Source organism: Sus scrofa, chromosome 15 (genome assembly GCF_000003025.6).
Source record: "Sus scrofa isolate TJ Tabasco breed Duroc chromosome 15, Sscrofa11.1, whole genome shotgun sequence".
NCBI lineage: Eukaryota > Metazoa > Chordata > Mammalia > Artiodactyla > Suidae > Sus > Sus scrofa.
Window position 1 is genome coordinate 116,444,405 of NC_010457.5, and position 21,006 is coordinate 116,465,410.

Here is a 21,006-nt window from a genome sequence, read left to right on the forward strand (position 1 = left end):
AAATAAGCAAGCTAAATTTACATCTAAAGCAGCTAGAGAGAGAAGAACAGACAAAACCTAAAGTTGGTAGAAGGAAAGAAATCATAAAGCTCAGAGCAGAAATCAATGAAATAGAAATGAAGACAACCATAGAAATGATCAGTGAAATGAAAGGCTGGGTCTTTGAAAAGATCAACGAAATTGATAAACCCTTAGCCAGACATATCAAGAAAAAGAGAGGACTCAAATCAACAAAATTAGAAATGAAAAAGGAGAAGTAACAACAGACATCACAGAAATGCAAAGGATCATAAGAGACTACTATATGCAACTATACGTGAATAAAATGGAGAACCTAGAAGAAAAGGAAAATTTCTTAGAAAAGTACAATCTTCCAAGACTAAACCAAGATGAAATAGAAAAGATGAACGGACCCATCACGAGAACTGAAACTGAAACTGCGATTAACAAACTTCCAACAAACAAAAGTCTAGGACCAGATGGTTTCACAGGAGAATTCTATCAAACATTTAGAGAAGAGCTAACACCTATCCTTCTGAAACTATTCCAAAAAATTGCAGAGCAAGGAACACTCCTAAACTCATTCTATGAGGCCACCTTCACCCTGATACCAAAACCAGACAAAGATACCACAAAAAAAGAAAACTACAGGCCAATTTCACTGATGAACATAGATGCAAAAATCCTCAACAAAATACTAGTAAACCAATTCCAACAATACATTAAAAGGATTGTACATCATGACCGAGTGGGATTTGTCACAGGGATGCAAGGATTCTTCAATATCTTCAAATCAATCAGTGTGATACACCACAAAAAAAAAATGGAAGAATAAAAACCATATGATCTTCTCAATAGATCCAGAAAAAGTCTTTGATAAAATCCAACACTCAGTTCCGATAAAAACCCTTCAGAAAGTGGGCATTGCGGGAAACTACCTCAACATAATAAAGGTCATATATGACAAACCCACAGCTAACATTCTCAATGGTGAAAAGCTGAAAGAATTCCCACTAAGATCAGGAACAAGACAGGATGTCCACTCTTGCCACTGCTATTCAACAGAGTTTTGAAAGTTATAGCCACAGCAATGAAAGAAGAAAAAGAAATAAAAGGAATTCAAATTGGAAAGGAAGAAGTAAAATTATCATTATTTGCACATGACATGATACTATACCTAGAAAATCCTAATGATGCTACCAGAAAACTATAAGAGCTCATCAATTAATTTGGCAAAGTTGCAGGATACAAAATTAATACACAGTGGAGTTCCCATCATGGCACCGCAGAACTAGGAACCATGGTTGCAGGTTTAATCCCTGGCCTTGCTTGGTGGGTTGGGGATCTGGCATTGCCATGAGCTGTAGTGTAGGTTTCAGATGAAGCTCAGATCTGGTGTTGCTGTGGCCGTGGTGTAGGCTGGTGGCTACAGCTCCGATTAGAGCCCTTGCCTGAGAACCTCCATATGCCATGAGTGCAGCCCTAAAAATACAAAAAAAAAAAAAAAAAAGGCAAAATTAATACACAGAAATCAACTGCATTTCTATAGACTAAGAACAGGAGATCAGAAAGAGAAATTAGGGAAACAATCCCATTTACCATCACATCAGAAAGAATTAAATACTTAGGAATAAACCTACCTAAAGAGATAAAAGACCTATACTCTGAAAACTATAAGACGGTGATGAAAGAAATCAAAGATGACACAAACAGATGGAAAGACATACCATGCTCTTGGATTGGAAGAGTTAGTATTATCAAAATGATCATACTACCTAAGGCAATCTACAGATTCACTGAAATCCCTATCAAATTACCAAAGACATTTTTCACAGAACTAGAACAAAATATTTGAAAGTTTGTGTGGAAGCACAAAAGACCCAGAATAGCCCAAGCCATCCTAAGAAAGAAAAATGGAGCTGGAGGAATCAGGCTCCCTGACCTCAGACTATACTACAAAGCAACAGTCATCAAAACCATGTGGTACTGGCACAAAGACAGACATATAGATCAGTGGAACAGGATAGAAAGCCCAGAATTATACCCGCACACCTACGGTCAATTAATTTAAGACAAATGAGGCAAGAATATACAATGGAGAAAAGACAGCCCCTTCAACAAATGGTGCTGGGAAAACTAGACAGCCACATGTAAAAGAATGAAATTAGAACACTTCCTAACACCATACACAAAAATAAACTCAAAATGGATTAAAGACCTAAATAGAAGACCAGATACTATAAAACTCTTAGAAGAAAACATAAGCCACTCTCTGACATAAACGACAGCAACATCTTCTCAGATCCACCTCCTAGAGTAATGACAACAACAACAAAATAAACAAATGGGACTTAATTAAACTTAAAATTCCTGCACATCAGAGGAAACCCTAAACAAAATGAAAATACAACCTACAGAATGGGAGAAAATATTTTCAAATGAAGCAACTGACGAGGGAGTAATCTCCAAAATTTATAAATACCTTCTTCAGTTCAATACCAAAAAAAAAACAAACAACCCCATTAAAAAGTGGGCAGAAGATCTAAACAGACAATTCTCCAAAGAAGATATACAAATGGCCAAAAAACACATGAAAAGATGTTCATCGTCACTAATTATTAGAGAAATGCAAATTAAAACCACTCTGAGGTACTACCTTATACCAGCCAAAATGGCCATCATCAAAAAGTCTACAAATAATAAATGCTGGAGAGGGTGTGGAGAAAAGGGAACTCTATTACACTGTTGGTGGGAATGTAAATTGGTGCAGCCACTGTAGGAAACAGTATGGAGATTCCTCAGAAAACTAAAAATAGACTTACCATTTGATCCAGCAATCCCACTCCTGGGCATCTATCCAGAGAAAACCATGACTTGCAAAGACACATGTACTCCAATGATCATTGAAGCACTATATACAATAGCCAATACATGGAAGCAACCTAAAAGTCCATCAACAGAGGAGTGGATAAAGAAGATGTGTTACATATACACAGTGGAATATTATTCAGCCATTAAAAGGAAAGAAATAATGGCATTTGCAGCAGCATGGATGGACCTAGAAAGTATCATGCTAAGTGAAGTCAGTCAGACTAGGAGACACCAACATCAAATGCTATCCCTTACATGTGGAATCTGAAAAAAGGGACAGAATGAACTTCTTTGCAGAACAGATACTGACTCACAGACTTTGAAAAACTTGTGTTTTCCAAATGAGACATGTTGGGGGATTAGGGGGTGTGCTGAGGGTTTGGGAAGGAAATGCTATAAAATTTGGTAGTGATGATTGTTGTACAACTGAAAAAAAAAAAAAAAAAAAAGCTCTTGCTCTTTCCCACTGTATTAAAGCTTAGGGAAGATAAGGCCTGAGGATATTGCAGCTATCTTACAACTGTGAAGGGAGAGCCTTTTTGAGAACAGAATCACCAAAGTGAAATATAGACTTAATGGTTGGAATTTCAGCAGCCATTTTGAACCTTGAGGTGAGCTTGGAAATAGAAACTATGAAGGACACCTGGGTCCCCCCTACCATAGATCACCATTCCAGTTTTGGACTATTTCTTGACTTTTTGAAAGTGAAAAATAAATGTCTATTACCTTAAAAATGTGTATATACACATATACATACATATATATATGTCTATAAGAAATTAACTATAATACCAGAAGTGATACCACAGAAAAGTAACTCAGTATGTGGAAGACAACTTTGAACACCTTTTTGCAGGGAGTGGTGGCAGAGAATGGAAGCATACATAGTATGCAAAAGAATAAAGGAGTTGGAAAAATAACATAGAAGATGACAGTTATAGAGGTCCGATAACAGAGGGTCACACATAGATAAGTGGCATTTCAGAAGAAACTGTCAGAACACAGATAACCAAACTTATGACCAGCCTTAGTTGTACATCTGTATGCATAGTTTGAAGGAGTTCTTCAGATGAAACACCACACCCGGTTCTTTTCCATAGATCTGAGCACCCCATCCCCAGCATGCACAGCACTAAGTTCATTCTCGATAGTAGATACATTCAGGAAGTCCACTTTAATTGAAAGAATAAAGGAAAATCTACAAGTCCACAGGAATAAAAATTTATTAGCCGTACTAAAGAACAAACAATTCGCCCATGAAACATGGAAGTCCAAAGTATAACAAGGACAGATTTGAAGGGAAAAATGTGATCAGCAGTTTTATAACACAGGAAATTATCTTTTATGTGTGCAAGATTATTACCAGTTGTGTACATACTAGAGATGATGGAAAATACACACATATTATCTACATAAACTTGAATTGAAAGAAGGAAAATACCAATGTATAAGGACTAGAACTGTAAAATATGTAATATATATATATATATATATATATTTATATATTTGTCTTTTTGCCTTTACTAGGGCCGCTCCCACGGCACATGGAGATTCCCAGGCTAGGGGTCTAATCGGAGCTGTAGCCACCAGCCTACACCAGAGCCACAGCAACGCGGGATCCGAGCCGCATCTGCAACCTACACCACAGCTCACGGCAACGCTGGATCACTAACCCACTGAGCAAGGGCAGGGACCGAACCCGCAACCTCATGGTTCCTAGTCGGATTCGTTAACCACTGCGCCACGACGGGAACTCCTGTAATATTTTAATACACAAAATATTTCACAAAAAAATATTTCAAATGGAGGTAAAATTGGTAATGTAAGCGTAGAAAATATAGCCGTATTTAGCAGAATGGCATTCCCTTAAATATTTGTTGAAAGGATAAATGTTCTAGACAATTATAAATAAACAAAATTGAAACAAATAAAAATCAAAAGAAGCAGATGACCTGAATAGGATCACACCCTGAGAAGAAATGGAAATAGCTGAAAGGATCTAACCTCTAAAGCAGGTGCTGGGACCAGATGGTTTCACCAATGAGTCCTCTTACCCTTCAAGGAACAGATAATGCAAATGATGGACAAACTATTCTAGGACATGAAAGAAATAGAAAAATAACCTTATCATTGGCATGACAATTGGCATAACAATGATACTGAGTATGAAAATGAAATGAAAACGGCAGATCAATTTTACTTGAGAATACAGATGTGAAAAATAATAAAATATTTGCGAACTGAAATCCAGCACTATAGAAAATGTCACAATTGAGCACATTAGAGAATAACAATAATTATTAATAGAAAATATATTAATATGCCCTATATCCCTTCCATTCTTGCCTTCTCAATACCTCCCCTGTAAATACCCTTATGGTGGAGAGAAACAGAGGTTATGTCTGTCAAGGCCAACCCCGTGTCCCCTATGCCTGTCCCAGTAACTTGCCAGAGTGATCAAGAAATCTCTCATAATATGTGGAAAATTGAACAGTGAGTTTCTCAGAGAATAATAAGAAACATTAGCAATAGGTACAAATAAATTATGGCCAGTTAAAAATGAGTCAGCTATCCATGGGAGGAGGAAACTATAAGAAAATAAACCTAATTTCGATACATTGCTTGACTCAGCAGTGAACTTTATGAACATCACTCTAATAATGTAAATACAGAGTATTGATTTAACAATAAATGTTGTATTAGGAATGTGAAATGAAGGGAAATAGAATGCTATTTTAAGACAGTTTCATGATTATTCATAATAAATAGGAAATCAGAAGATAGTATCTAATAAGTATGCATCAGCTAATAGCAGTTTAGACTTTCATTTCAATATATGAAAGCGAATACTAAGATTATGTAAAAAAAAAAAAAAAAAAAAAAAAACCTAAAACAGTTTCTATTTGGTAGTTTCTAGAGAGTGAAATTGTTGAGGCCTAGGCAGGCCTGCTGGTTTTCATTATTGTAATCATTCTTTGGTATTATAAGCAAGATCTTAAATGCTTACAAGATTTTTAAAGTACTGTTTGAATGTTTTAAACTTTGAGTATTTAATTGATAATGTGAGAATTTAAAAGCAAATAAAATCTGGCTGCTATAACAACATAATATAAAAATGAGGATTTCTGTTGTGGTGCAGCAGGTTAAGGATCTAATGTTATCACTGTAGTGGCTGGGGTCCTTGCTGTGGCATGCCGGCCAGGGGAACTTCCACGTGCCATGGGTGCAGCAAAAAAAAAAAAAAAAAAAAGAAAAGTGTTCCCTGTGGCTCAATGGGTTAAGGATCCAGCGTTGTCACTGCTGTGGCTCAGGTCAAGGGTTTAATCCCTGACCTAGGAACTGCCATGGGTGCAGCCAAAAATATAAATAAATTAAAATGATAATATCTATTTGGGACAGGGTAGAAGAAAACTGGTCTTCAGATAAACTTATTATTAAACAACAGGGAATTTTTGCATTATATTAATTTATGCACTAATTTATAATTTAGTATCTCTATTCTTAGAATTTAATTCTCAAGAAATATTCAAGATCATATACAAACATTTTCATCATTTGCCTTTTTTGGCTATCTTGGCCGTTGGAAATAACAGTTAAGTTTTGGTAATTAGCCTATTCACATTTAATATTTTTGCCAATTATTAACTTATTGCCTGTGAGTTCCAAACCCACCTTCTAAATTCACTCTTCAATACTGGGTTGGAGACCCCACATAATGCATTTGTTTGCCAGCTGCCTCTATGCAAAGCTCTGCCTATAAGAGGAGTCAAGACAGACTTCCAGGCTGGAGGAGGAGGTTTGAACTTGGTCCTTCCTGTATATTCTCTGTGGCTTCTTGTGACTTGCTTCTTCATCCCAGCAGCCACAGGGCCTGCCTACGGCACCAGCTGAATTCAGTTTTCAGTTTTTCCCAAATTCACAGAAACAGCCTCATTGCCTTCTCTTCAGAGCCACCAACCTCAGCTAAGCAGGACCTGTGTCAGAGATCTGAGTTTAAGCCCTTCTTCTAAATTTTTAAGATTTAATATATCAAACCTCTTCACTTCAGTCTCTCAGCCCTAGGAATTATAGCGACTTTTTTTTTAATCTTTTTTTTTTTTTTTTTTTTTTTTTTGTCTTTTTACCTTTTCTAGGGCTGCTCCCGCGGCAACCACTGCACCGCAATGGGAACTCCTATAGTGGCTTTCTATAGTTACAACTTCTAGGGTACTTTGGGGTTTTATTTTAGCATTTTCAGCTCCCTGGTTAGCAAATTTATTCTTATAACATTTTTCCTCTTAAATTTTCTTTTGGGAGTTCCCGTTGTGGCACAGCAGAAATGAATCCGGCTAGGAACCATGAGGTTGCGGGTTTGATCCGTGGCCTTGCTCAGTGGGTTACGGATCCGGCGTTGTGATGAGCTGTGGTGTAGGTCGCAGACGCAGCTCGGATCTGGCATTGCTATGGCTCTGGTGTAGGCTGGTGGCTACAGCTCCAATTAGAACCCTAGCCTGGGAACCTCCATATGCCGTGGGTGCAGCCCTAAAAAAAAAAAAGGACAAAAAGACAAAAAAAAAAAAAATTCTTTTGGAATAAATAGCATGGTTTCCAACTCCTGACTCCATCTTGATTTTCTAAAGTATATCTCATGTTATGTGGTTTTTATAATCACAATTAGGAAAAAAAAAAAATCAGAGTTCCCCTTGTAGCACACCAGAAACAAACCCAACTAGTATCCATGAGGACGCGGGTTCAATCTCTGGCCTCACTGAGTTGCCATGATCTGTGGTGTATGTTGAAGACATGGCTCAGGATCCCGCATTGTAGGCTGGCAACTACAGCTCTGAAATGACCCCGAATTCTGGGACGTTCCATATGCAGCAGTGTAGCCCTAAAAACAAAACAAAACAAAACAAAATCAAAAAGTTCAGAAACCTTGAACAAAGGACTTTTCCTTTCCACTGGAAGAAAACCTTTACTGAAAATAACTAAAAATAAAATAGTAAATATTTATTTAGTAAGTAAATATTTACTAAGAATGAAGATTGTTAGATCTTTAGTAAAGATTTAGAAAAATTTTCACTGAAAATAAAAGTAAAAAAACCCTTAGACAATAAAGGCAACAATAATGTAAAACAGTATATTAAATTTTGGAAACTGGAATTGCAGACTGCAATGATGGGAAGAGTTAGCACAAAGAGAAGTGTGGAAATTTAAAATCTGTTTACCCTTCGATGTGATTTTTCCTCATTTTCTCGTCAGAAACCAATGAGATTCATTCTGAACTTGCATAGGTGTGTTTCCTTCTGTCTTATACTATACATGCTTTGCATTATTTCCAATAACCATGATTTTTATAAAAGCCTGACTGAAGGTTTTCCACATGAGTTACATGAGGCTGATGGTTTTGCATGGAGAGGTTTGTTTTGTTAATGCGGGAGAATTTAGATCTTTCGTCAAGGAAGAGGTACTTCTACAGACCACTTTGGTCCACTTGCTACAGCCTTCTCACCCAGTCTCTGTGTTCTACCCAATCACCATGCTGGATGTATTATGACTAAAGTCTCAATTTTGTCAAAAGAGATTCCCAGAGGTTTGCTACTTTGATGAACTGGAGTTAATTCAATATTGTCAAAGGAAGGCAGTTGGAAATATATGTAATAACAATTTAGTTTTCATGCTACTGGGATTATTATTTTTTTTTAAACCCTCCCTCCTAAATGGCCCCTAGAACCCTGTGTAAATGCTTTTTCTCCTTGTGGAAAAAAAATAAATAAATAAAAAAGTCTTATTTCTTCAGCATTTCGTCTAGAACAAAGTATCAAAAATACTATGTGCAAAAAAAAAAATTCGCAGCACAAATTTTGTAGTGGCAAGGCATACTAACATTAATAAATGAAGCTAATTAGGCTTGATTTGCGTATTTAACTCATCTTAATTACACATGCATTCAGCAAACATTTTAAAAGCTGCAATCAATCTTTCACAGACATGGTTAGTTATTTATATGGAATAACAAAAACCAAGAAGCTTGTTAATGATAATTCTTTTTCCAATTTATATGCCAGTGGGATTATTTCAGTATTAATGCTAGAGTATATTTTTCTTTAACAATTTGTAAACCTATAAAATTAAAATGCTTTGATTTCACAGTTATTTTTTAAAAGATTTGCAGAAAATATCACTGTTATCCGAATCATTATATTAAATATTTAACCCAGTTTAATTAAAAAATGGTCTTCATAAAAATTTCTGGGAGTTCCTGCTGTGGCTTATTGGGTTAAGGAGCTTATGTTGTCTCTGTGGGGGTGCAAGTTCAATCCTTGGCCTCACTCAGTGGGTTAAGGATCCAGCATTGCCACAAGCTTCAGCGTAGGCTCCATATGTGGCTCAGATCCAATGTTGCCATGGCTGTGGCATAGTCCCCAGCTGAAACTCTGACTCAGCCCCTGGCCAAGGAACTTCCATATGTCACAAGTGCAGCTGTAAAAAGAAAAAAAATCTTTTGCATTAATTTTTAAACTTGATAAAAGATAATAGCTATAATAGAAATAAGCTACATCTCAATGGTAGTGAGTAGAAGACTTTTCTCAAGCTGATATCAACTTTAGTTCTGCTCACCCTTGAACAGGTTTGCTTTCTCTTCTTTAATAGTACTTATTCAAAGGACACAATTGCACAGTACAATCCTCTTTAACTTCAAGTTTTATTTAGAGAATTTTTTCTTAAAAACTTAAAACTGTTTTACTGTAAGCAATTATTTTCTAGAAATACACCCAGGGATAATGTTTTGAGGAGACAGTGCCTCTGTACTGTGATCTGAGGTTCTGGCAGGGCTGATAGGGTGGCTAAGTGTAGGGGGTGCTGTGGACAGGACTCAGGTTTTACTGATTGCTCCAATAGCTGACAGAGAAGCAGATGAGGAGTAGGGTGAAGGTAGGAGCAAAGGGATGAATAAGGACACTCCTGATGTCCTCATGCTCCATGTGATGATGTCCTGCGCCGGAGTGATGATGGTGGAAAAGGGCAGAAGTGGGCTGAGTAGGGCTGCATGTCGAGCAAAGCACTGTTATATTGGATGAGAGGTGGGGTGGAGGTAGGGAAAAAAGAAGAGGTATTCTAAGTCTTAGGTATTTGGTTGCCTAGGTATTTTTGTCTGAGCAGTTGGAGATGCCCTTTACTTAAAGAGGAAGATTTGGCAGGGGTCAAGGTAAGCATTTGGGAAATAGTAAATCAAAAATTCTTGCTTTTGTGTATTATCTCTAATGTACTGTATAAGACAGGTCACCAGCAGGAAACATGATACATGGAGTATAATCAATTTCAATGCTTCCAGAAATATGAACAAGGTGAAGGGACAAAACACATCACACAAAGGCTAGGAACCACAGGAAGCTATTAGTACGCCTAGGTCTGAAGGGACCAGAAAAGGAGAGCATTAGTGCAACAGTGTAAGCTGTAGCCACTGGAGAGGACTTGCAACTCAAGTGGTGGAATTAGGTAGACAGAGCCACTAGGAAAATCACAGATGAACATAAAGGAAGCTGAAGTGGTCATTTATCCCATCTTCTGTATCATTCTGCTTTTTCCCTTTCCTGCTGATGCTTTCCTTTGGCTGAATCTAACCAGAGCACAGAAGATCTGAGAGCCCACAGAGTGATGTGGTTAGTAGAGATGAGGGCACAGAGCAGGGCAGCACCAGGTGGGGAATGAATCTGAGAGACAAGCAGGAAAAATAGCACTGATGCCTCTAAGACTCCTTACTGGGATCTTTAAGGAGTCACTTAGATACCTAAGGGTAGAGATATTAATTTGGACATCACTAGTATTTCAGTGGCATGTGTTGCATGTATAAAGAGGTAATATGTGTTGAGCTCATACTTTGTGCCAAGCACTGTACCAGCATTCCACATGCATTGTCTCATTTAATTCTCAAAACAGACCTATAGGTCAAATATTGTCTCATAGGTCAGGGCTAATGAAAATTTACCTATAGGTAAAAAATTTCTTTTGAGAATTAAATGAGGCAACTGAAACACAGTGAAGTGAAGCAATCTGTTTAAGGTCACACAGATATTAGGTAGCAGAGCCAAGAATTAAGCCCCAGACGTTTCTATCCCCAGGGCCATTAATAGAAACCATTATTGCCAACGGCTTCTGTGAGAGAATAAAATACTGAAGCAATGACATGGTAGGTCATGTGATTTTTTTTTTTTTTTGTAAGATTCTCTGCCTTTTCATTTTTTCCACTTCCTTGAAAGAAAACAATTCTGACAAGAATTCATCAAAGAAGATATTCCAAATTTTAATGTCCCGGTTTGGGTATTGCTTTTGATTAAGGCTGTTTGCAGACTAGAATATTAGTAACCCACATATTCCCTATGCCAAAAAAAAAAAAAAAAAAAAAGGAGTAGATTCACTTTTATCTTGGGAACAAAGCTGGATAGAAAAGCTTTTTTAACTTTTCTTAATTCATGAAACATTTATCTTCAAGTCAGGTTTTGTTACAGCAGCACAAATGTGGTCCATCAGCATTTCCATTATAACCCCATATTTCCAGGGCTTTTCAAAGAGTGCCTTAGAAATTCTACTTTGGATTAAAACTTGGCACGCAGGGTTTGAATTAAAAAACTCCATTTTCCTTACCAATAATTAAATAGCTTAGAGGTGCTTAATTTAGAAGAGGACCAAATTTATTAATGCAAAAAAAATTTTAAGACAAATTCACTAAGTATTTTAAAATATTAATAATCATTAGACAATTATAATATTATATAACTATATATGATAGTAGTACTCAAAAAAATTAACCATAAGTGCTCCTCAGATAATACATGAGAGCTAGCCATAACATCTTACACTTTGCCTTTTTGGCTTTGTAAGTAATTTATTTCTACTTTGGGGATTTGAATTATTTGAAGTCCTCAGCATAATAGGCTTAATGTTGTTAACAGTACCAGTATACTGAACCAGAATAGCATGAGTGGGGAAATCCTGAGAGAGTCCCAGAGTGTTTTTACATATTCTTATGAAGTTTAATTCATGGGGGGAAATTTTGCATTCTATGAAAATGGATTAACAGCATGCATTAATTCTGTAAATACATATTTGAAATTTAACGTGCTGAATGCAATGGAAATAATTAGTACCAAGTGTGTCTAGTTATAAAGCCCTTCCACTTAGTTCCAAATATACCATGAATATCCTGCAACAGTGAGGGGACCCTTTATCGTTAATATTTCATTCTGTAGTCTTTTCTATAATCTCTCTTCCAGACTTAAGGGGTTTAGGACTAAGTAAACACAAAGTAGTGAATGAAGGTAGATGAAGCCTTTTGAATAAACCCCCTGTGTTCTCTCCAGCCACACTGGCCTCCCTGCTATTCCAGAAACACACCATGCAGACTCCCATCTTGAGACATTTGCTAGCTTTTCCTTCTTCCTGGAATGCTTTCCCTCCAAATGTCTTCTTGGTTAACTCTCTTATTGACTTTAGTCTTTGCTCAAACCTTACTTTCTGAGTGTGGTCAAGCTCCATCACTTGATAATTTGGTTTGTCCTTAACACCTCAATCCCAGAACTCATGACACCCCTTACCCTACCTGACTTTCTTCTTTGAGTAATATTCTTCTAACACACTTTATACCTTTTTAAAAATGTTTATTCATTCTCTATCCCTCTAAAATGTAAGGTCAGTGGAGACAAGGTTCTTTTTTTTTTTATTAAGTAACACATCCTAAGCACCTAGAATTGTGCTGAACATATATTAATTGCTCAAATATATGTCAAATGAATACACTCTTGAATGAAATCTGAATTTCAGCCCATAATAGAAATCTACAAACAACATTATCCAGATATAATAATGTTCTCTGGTTCTTGTACAGAATTACGGTTATTTTCCTAAGATAGTTACAAATGCCCTTTGAACATTGATGTCAAAATGAAAAGTCACATATTTAAATTTCTTTTGTAGTGTTAAGGGCCTAATTTTCTAAAAATTATTTAAACTCAAGCTTGGAAATTTTATAGTTAGTCTTAATTTTAGTTTTAGATATTGTTTAGAAAAGATGACTTGAATGGGTAGATGCAAAGTATAGTCTTCACAAAACAAATGCTTATTTTGTGTTAAAAATACTGCCTGCCATGTTTGTAACATTTTCCTACTTGTAATGATATGAAACCAAACCATGAAAATTCATGAATTAAAATATGTTGTGATTGAAAACAAAAAAGAATCCTATACCCTCAGCAGAAGTGAAAATGTGCTGAAAAAGACAAAAAAAAATAAATAAAAAGGGAGTTCCCGTTGTGGCTCAGTGATTAACAAATCCGACTAGGAACCATGAGGTTGCAGGTTCGATCCCTGGCCTTGCTCAGTGAGTTAAGGATCCAGCGTTGCCGAGAGCTGTGGTGTGGGTCGCAGACACAGCTCGGAACCCGAGTTGCTGTGGCTATAACGTAGGCTGGCAGCTGTAGCTCTGATTCGACCCCTAGCTTGGGAACCTCCATATGCCTTGGATGCGGCTATAGAAAAAGGCAAAAAGACCAAAAAAAAAAAAAGGCGAAAATGTGCTGAAAACAAAACCTTTCTACAAGGGCTTCATTACATGGCATCTTGGCTTAGTGCTTTTGCTTATTGCAAAATGGTGTTACTTAGTGAGAACTCACCACCAGCCAATGGTATAAAAGTGAGGACACTGGAATTTAAATGTAGATATCAATGCAGTGACATACTCACCAGCACAGCCCTCTCTGATTCTGAATAATAACTAACAGCCAAAGCTAGCATTTTCTATCAGGAGTATGTATTAATTTTATTAGTGGATGTAAACATTACTTGAATACAAATAAGATTAATTATTTCTTTTCACATCTTGAATGGAATTTGATTTGTGTCCTGCTTTGTCTTCTCAGGGCAAATGTGAGCAGTCGCTCTATGGTCACATGCATTCCGTCAACGATGCCACCTTCACTCCTAGGGTGAGTTCAGTTCTCCCCATAAATTATTCTACAACTTCATATAGACAAATTAATTTTCATGGAACAAAGTTCCAGAAGAAAATGGCAAGGTAACAGGCTGAGAGGAGAACCAATTGGAGAATTAATTATAGCAATGGAATAAATATAGAGATAGTGTAGGATTACAGGAGTTTAAAACACACACACACACACACACACACACACACACACACACTATACAGAGGTAGAAACAAGGCGGAAATCTATTGCACTAAACTCCACTTAACCACATTTTCAAGAGGTCTTTGTCTATTTAGGGCTTCAAGAAAGTGAATATAAAGTAACTTGCAAAAGTAACTTGTAAAGTTGAATATGAAATCATAAAAATAATGAAAATACTTGAAAGGAAACCCAAGAAAAAAAAATGTTAAAAAAAGTAGGTACTTTCTTCAAGTGAGAATAGAGCAACCTTGATTTGACAGCTTTTCATTTCCTCATGGAAAGGTATCAAATATGTCTTTCTTTATATAAACTGATGACATAGCAAAAATATCGATCTGTAGATATCGGGATGATTTCACCAGTGATGAAGATTGTTAAACACTGCTTTGAGTGTCTGTGCTAATTGGAGCTATCTCTAAAAGAGCCCAGATAATAATTGTAGAAGGATGATTTAAGCTTATTCCTTCTTAGATGAAAGCAATTTGACTAGATAGATGACTTTGCAAATCCCTTCAAACTCTATGATTTAATTATATCTAACATTTTAATTTGTCTCTAAGTTCCCAGGAGAGTGCAATCCTTAAATCCATATTCCCCTCTCTTTTCCAATTAGCTAAAAAAGAAATCCATCTAGCTAAAAGTTAGAGGTAGGTAGATAGATTACCCACCTCTAACTTCAAAATGACAATATCATCAACATTCTGTAACTATCATGTGGTTATTATTCTTTTAGAGAAAGGAAAAATGGTCACTAAAAATTATTTCTCCTAAAGAAATGCTATTTACCTCAGTTGAAATTGTGCTGGTGTTGTAAGCCCTGGAATGTTAATGATTGGCTCAACTAAAATTATTATTTTTTAAAGTAAGATTTATTGTAACTTACAGTTTTCATCAAAACCAACACGATCAGGCTTTCAACCTGTACTGAGGTATTAAACCATTATATCAAAAACATTAGCAAAAAAAAAAATTACACCTACTAAAATTCCATGCAAATTATTTGTAGAAATATTTGAAGGGACTTTATTAACATTAGGGGGAAATGGTTGGCCAATCATGTGCTTTAACTACTGGAAACATTTTTTCTGCCTACATAGATTGATATTTTATTAGCTATGCCTATGTTATAGAGAATCTTATAATAAATAAGTTCTCAGAACTGGCTGAAAAAACTTACTTATTAGTGAATAGTAACTACAGATTTTAACGGTTCGTTCCTTTGCCAAGGTATATAGATTTAGGGTTTTGGTGATGACTAATAAGCCTTCAGAACTTGTACTGCTACAAATGTAGAAATTCGGTGACATCAGGCAACAAAAAAATGTAGGGACTACATTTTACCTTGACAGAGAGATAATAAAGGGTTTTACTAAAAACAGTATGCCATTTGGGACAGGAATAAAACCAATATAGAAGATGTTTAAAGGAAAATTCAAAATCATATTATCTAGTGAGAAGAGATGTCACATGCTGCCTTTAAACCATTACTTAGAGCAACATGTCCTACATGCTTTAAAATACATTCTTGTACTTTTGAAAGAAGTTTGGAGCTTCAAGAAGTTTGCACCACTCTGCCTACTCAGCAAAATTCCATCTGTGTTAGCAAGACCTTGTTTAAACTCCTCAACCATGACCATTTGTGTAGAAACGGACACATTGTACGTGGAATTCTGTTGTGGGTATGCTGGTGTAATTACAGGCATAAGATGGTACGTATCTATCCCTGGGGTTTATTTACCCTTGGGTACCCTGAAGGCAAATTAAGATTAAATTCTTCAGGCTGTTTCAATAGGATTGGATCTGGCCATTCCCATTTGGAAAAATACCAAGAAAAATTTATGTACAAGAGTTGATGCTACTGCATTTGGATGAAGCTGGAAAGTTCCTTGCTACTAGAATAGCCCGGGAAATACCACTGAGGAAACTTAATATCTTAAAGAGATGTTGTGGTGTTTGGCCCACAGTTTGATAGCTGTTAGGGTTAACCTGAAGTTGTCAATATTTGGTACTAGATGTAAAATTTCATCAGTTACCCTGCAACTGTTAAGACTTCTTGTACATCTTCTTATATCTAAATTTTTAAGCAGACTGTCATCTCATAAGTCCAAGTCTTCTGGAATAGTCTGCAGTGCTAAATCTTGCAACAAACTGTCAATCTCTATCCCATCAAAACACAGTTTGACAACTGGTACAAACACCTCTTAGGCCAGCTCTCATTTGACCCCCTAGCCTGGGAACCTTCATATGCTATGGGTGCAGCCCTAAAAAGTAAAAAAAAAAAAAAAAAAGTCTTGGTGCAGCACACAGTTCGTCAATATCAGCACCTTTTGTATGAATTCCTAATCTCTAAGATCCAAATGTGAAAATTTTTCCACCAACATTTTCAATTACAGATTGTGGAAGATTCTTGCTTTCACTGATTTCTTATATCTACTCTTTCACCAGGTTATTTAATTTTGACAAAATTAAAATCCTATGCTGCCATTCCTCTTCCTCTTCAAAAACCCCAAAGGGCTTCAAAAACCCCAAAGTCTCAATTAGTTTCTGTGTAAGTAGGCATTCAGTCTCCTTGGGGACTGCTAAGTTGATGGGAGAGTCAATGCCATACTGCTTCTGTGGAGGCTGTGTTTGTTGTGATCCCTGCGTTGCAACTGGAAACAGCATCATCTCCTGGCACCACCCAGTCACTTCCTACCTCCCCGCCCCTACCAACCACCACTGCTTGCCCTGGGCATAATCCACTGAGGCAGGAGGGTCCAACCCCACTGCCACACCCATTCCTGATGCTTTAAGCACTTCTCCTCCTTCTCCTTCCTAAAATTATTTTTTTTATTTTTTTGCTTTTTAGGGCCAAGCCGGCAGCATATGGAAGTTCCCAGGCTAGGGGTTGAGTTGGAGCTAAAGCTGTTGACCTACACCACAGCCACAGGAATGCAGGATCTGAGCACGTCTACAACTACACCACAGCCCTTGGCAATGCTGGATCCTTGACTCACTGAGCAAGGTCAGGGATCAAACCCTCATCATCATGGATACCAGTCAGATCCATTTCTGCTGTACCACAACAGAAACTCCCTAAAATTAAATTTTAATAAATGTCTTAGTACAAAATTTCCATATAATTGACTCTATTGAGCCAATATATTATGGATTAGTTCTAAATACCAAATTAAAACTTTATTTCTAGGAGAATATAGAACTGTTTAAGCACTATGGACCCACATGATAGGAAAAAATCTATTAGGTGGTTTAGAGCTTCACATACCCAAAGAAAATTCAATGGTAGCTAAAATAGAGTAAACTAATATTTTGTAAGTCAGGCATTTATTTTGCTGAACAATATCATAGCTGAAAAAGACACACCATTTAACATCCTAAGTAGTAAAAGTAATATATATGGAAATAACCAAATTAGATTTATTCAGTCAGCAATCAAGGGACACATACATTAATTATGCATTTTTCAAAAGCAGGATAATGAACATAAGGTCCAGGTGTCCAGTATCAAAGTGGCTAACCTATTTTTGTTTACACACTTTGTTCATACTAAAGGGACTGTTATGACACTGTTTCATATCAACATCCCAAAGCTTCATTGAATTTTTCCATTAATTTATGTCTTCTTTGCTATAAATATTTAGCAACTATTGAGGGAATGATGCTTTGTTATGATGAATGACACTCAAGTGAAATTTTCAGTCACTTGTGTCAACTGTTTAGAAAAGTGTTATATTTCACATACATGCAAAGGAATGTCATGAGGTCGGGAGGCAGCAGTAACTGAAAGAACAAAACAATTTTGGGATTTCTCAAGGACATGGCATTGTGATGCAGTTCACATTCAAACTTCAAAGTTGTGATAATAAATTATATGGTGCATATGTATCAGGCCGAGATCTGAATTCTTTAGTATTAGCTTTGCTAATTGTTTGATGCCTTTAGGGATGTGCATTCAAATTCTACTGTCAGTTAAAAGTGCATTTAACTGTTTATATAAACACAATTTTAGGGAAATTCAACAATGCTAGATTTGTAAGCAGAAATCAAAAACGTAAACTTCAGTGTTACCAAGCTAGCAACCAAGAATCACAGAAACAAATATAAAATATACAGCATTTATATGTGGTTCTGAAAAAATATGTTAAGTTGAATTTTACTTCTATGTTATAGTATTAGGGCTCTGATGGTCTTCTCTGATTTTTCTATTTGAAGTATATATATATATAAATTGGAGCCGTAGCCACCAGCCTACGCCACAGCCACAGCAACGCGAGATCGAGCTGCATCTGCAACCTACACCACAGCTCACGGGCAATGCCAGATCCTTAACCCACTGAGCAAGGCCAGGGATCGAACCCACAACCTCATGGTTCCTAGTCGGATTTGTTAACCACTGTGCCAGGACGGGAACTCCTGAAGTATATATTTATTTAAAACTTCTTTTTAAAGTAACCTAGGGGTTCCCATTGTGGCTCAGAGGGTTAAGGACCCAGCGTTGTCTGTGAGGATGCACTTGATCCCTGGCCTTGCTCAGTGGATCAGGCATTGCCACAAGCTACGGCATAGGTTGCAGATGTGGCTCAGATTTCGTATTCCAGGGACTGTGGTATAGGCCTCAGCTGTAGTTTCATTCACCCTTGCACTTCCATATGCTGCAGGTGTTCCATATGTTGCAGAAAAGAAAAAGAAAATAAAGTAGTCTGTTAGTGAAACCCTTTAAGGAATTATGAAAGCTTTTTACTAAGTCAATTTTGTAAAGCAAAACTAATTTTTAAAAAGTTAACAGTAATTTCTGGCATAATATTAGTAGACACAGACAATTCAATGTAAATAAAATAATTTTTTAAACTACTGAAAATATATAGTAAGAAAATGAGCAGTTTCCCTGTTAAAGCCTCTCTTAACTTCAATTTTATAGGAAATTGTCCTATTGTCTGAATAGATTGGGAAATTCCATCAGGCCTTCTAGAAGCACTTATTGGCCCTCTCCCAGAATGACGGTACAGTGTGATGGATGTCCTTATCTCTCTCTGGACATTCCCAACTGTTCTGAGAGGCACACAGCCAGGATGCCTGGTAAAGCTAGGTGAACACTATAAATCAACTCTGTTAGAATACCAGTACATTTTTCCTTGCAGGGGATATTTTCCTCCATCTCACACATTCAAGTCAGGAGTTTAGTCTCAACTCTTTGGTTGTTGAACAAAATTGAAGGACTGTAGCATCAAAGATAATTCTAGTAGGGCTAGAGTCCTAACCAGCTCATGAAATAGGAGGCTTCAGACCTACCTCAAATTCTATTCTCATTTCTTTTAATTGACCTATTTTTTTTTACTTAAATGTTGTTTTGTTGATTATTTTAATATGAAGTTATATATCTTTGTTACAACTGATTGTATAAAATATACTTGTTTTTATTTTAAAATGAAGAATGTAATGTATAGCCTTAGTAAAAGACAAGTCAAATTATAACTTGTTTCCCATCTGCATAATTCCATGGAAACTGTAGCTGCTGTGAATAGGGGGGAAGGAAGGTGAAGTCTGTTAGTTTTATCTTTACAGCAGTTGAAAGTTTTAAGTAAATAAGAGGAAAGGGATTTAATAGGACTTTGTAGCAAGGTAGATACTGACCCAATCTGCTGGCCTTGAATCACATGAAAGGCAAGAGAAATAATTTCTTTATCAGAGAACTCAAGAGTAGTAATTGTGAGTAATAATTCAGATCACAGTTTAAGCTAAGAAGGGAAAGGGAGCGTTTAGAACAGAGAGTGGCATTATAGGGGAATTGGTTGATCACGTATATGGATCTTTAGAGGATGAGGTAGAAGGGTTTCTGAGAAATAGGAGGAGTGATGGGATCAGATTAAGGGACAGATACAGCTCTTTGGAGATAAGAGTCTAAGTAATAAGGGAAACATGACGGTGTAGTCATCTATCAATAACAGAAATAAATATATCAGTCACTTACATTATGTCAAAATGGCCATAGAATCAAAATGAGAACATCAAAAAGCCACGTACTCATAAAATGTAAAAGTATGGAAAAAAAAAGATTAGGTCTACTCTGCGTTTCCTATCCCTAGGTATCTTATGCTGCATCTCCTGTCCATAGATATCAGAGGCTGGATTTAGGTTGTCTCATAAGGACTGCTGCAGGAAGTGTGGGCTAAGTAAACTTTGTTCAGCAGTCATTGAGGAAAGATTGGCCTTTCAGAATTAAGTGGATCAACTGTGATATTTTAAAATCAAAATATGCCATAATGCCACTGAAATCCTAAGGCATGTTTGTGATTCACCACTGAGAGCCTCCCAGTCATTCTCCCTAATCCTTTGAAGACTTGAGTTCCTAGATCACTTCGTTCCCTACATATATCGCCATTCAGCAATCATCTGACCTAGGTCAAGTGCCTTGACCACTTTTCCTCTAACACATTTTTTTCTTCAGCTACATACTCCTGAAGTCGAACTCTGATCACTTTGTCATTAGCTATAAATGCATCACCTCCAAATCTCAATTCCAAGCATTGCTTCTCAGAAGATAACTGTCTGTCTTTGCAGATCTTAAGCCAGTACAACAATGCTTGCACTTCACTGAGAGCTCCAGTCAGCTAAAATCTTACCCACCAACTTATCACCCCTCTGTCTTCACTTATCATTTTATCCCAGCCTGGATATCTCAATTGTCATTCTTGAAATTCCAACACAAAGGACTTTATTGACCTCATTTTCTCTGCAGTGCTTACCTGGCAAATCTACATTATTTGGCCTGTACCAGAACAGATTAAAAATACTAGAGAAAAGGTAAAAACAAACTGGTTGATTTTTTTTTCTTTAAATTAACTTTGTTTCTCTTCCTTGTTTTATTATGTATTGCTCGAATTGGTGTGTGTGTGTGTGTGTGTACATTAGTTATCTGTAATTTCTTTGAATTGTGAGTGATGGTGTAATTTCTGCATGATTTTATACCACTACA

At 36.6% G+C, this 21,006-nt stretch overlaps 1 protein-coding gene and 1 pseudogene across 3 annotated transcripts in view; one reads left to right on the forward strand and one right to left on the reverse strand.

Annotated features, from left to right (window-relative positions):
* Positions 1-21,006, forward strand: part of SPAG16 (sperm associated antigen 16) — a 951,825-nt gene that overhangs the window by 635,253 nt on the left and 295,566 nt on the right. For 2 of the 3 annotated variants that reach the window (XM_021076085.1, XM_021076087.1), the window contains one exon: positions 13,767-13,832. The exons of the other annotated variant lie outside the window; for it this stretch is intronic. In XM_021076085.1, the coding sequence (XP_020931744.1) occupies positions 13,767-13,832 (66 nt within the window). The remainder of the gene's footprint in view (positions 1-13,766; positions 13,833-21,006) is intronic. 3 annotated transcript variants of the gene reach the window in all.
* On the reverse strand, positions 13,868-16,830 carry LOC100738120 (annotated as a pseudogene).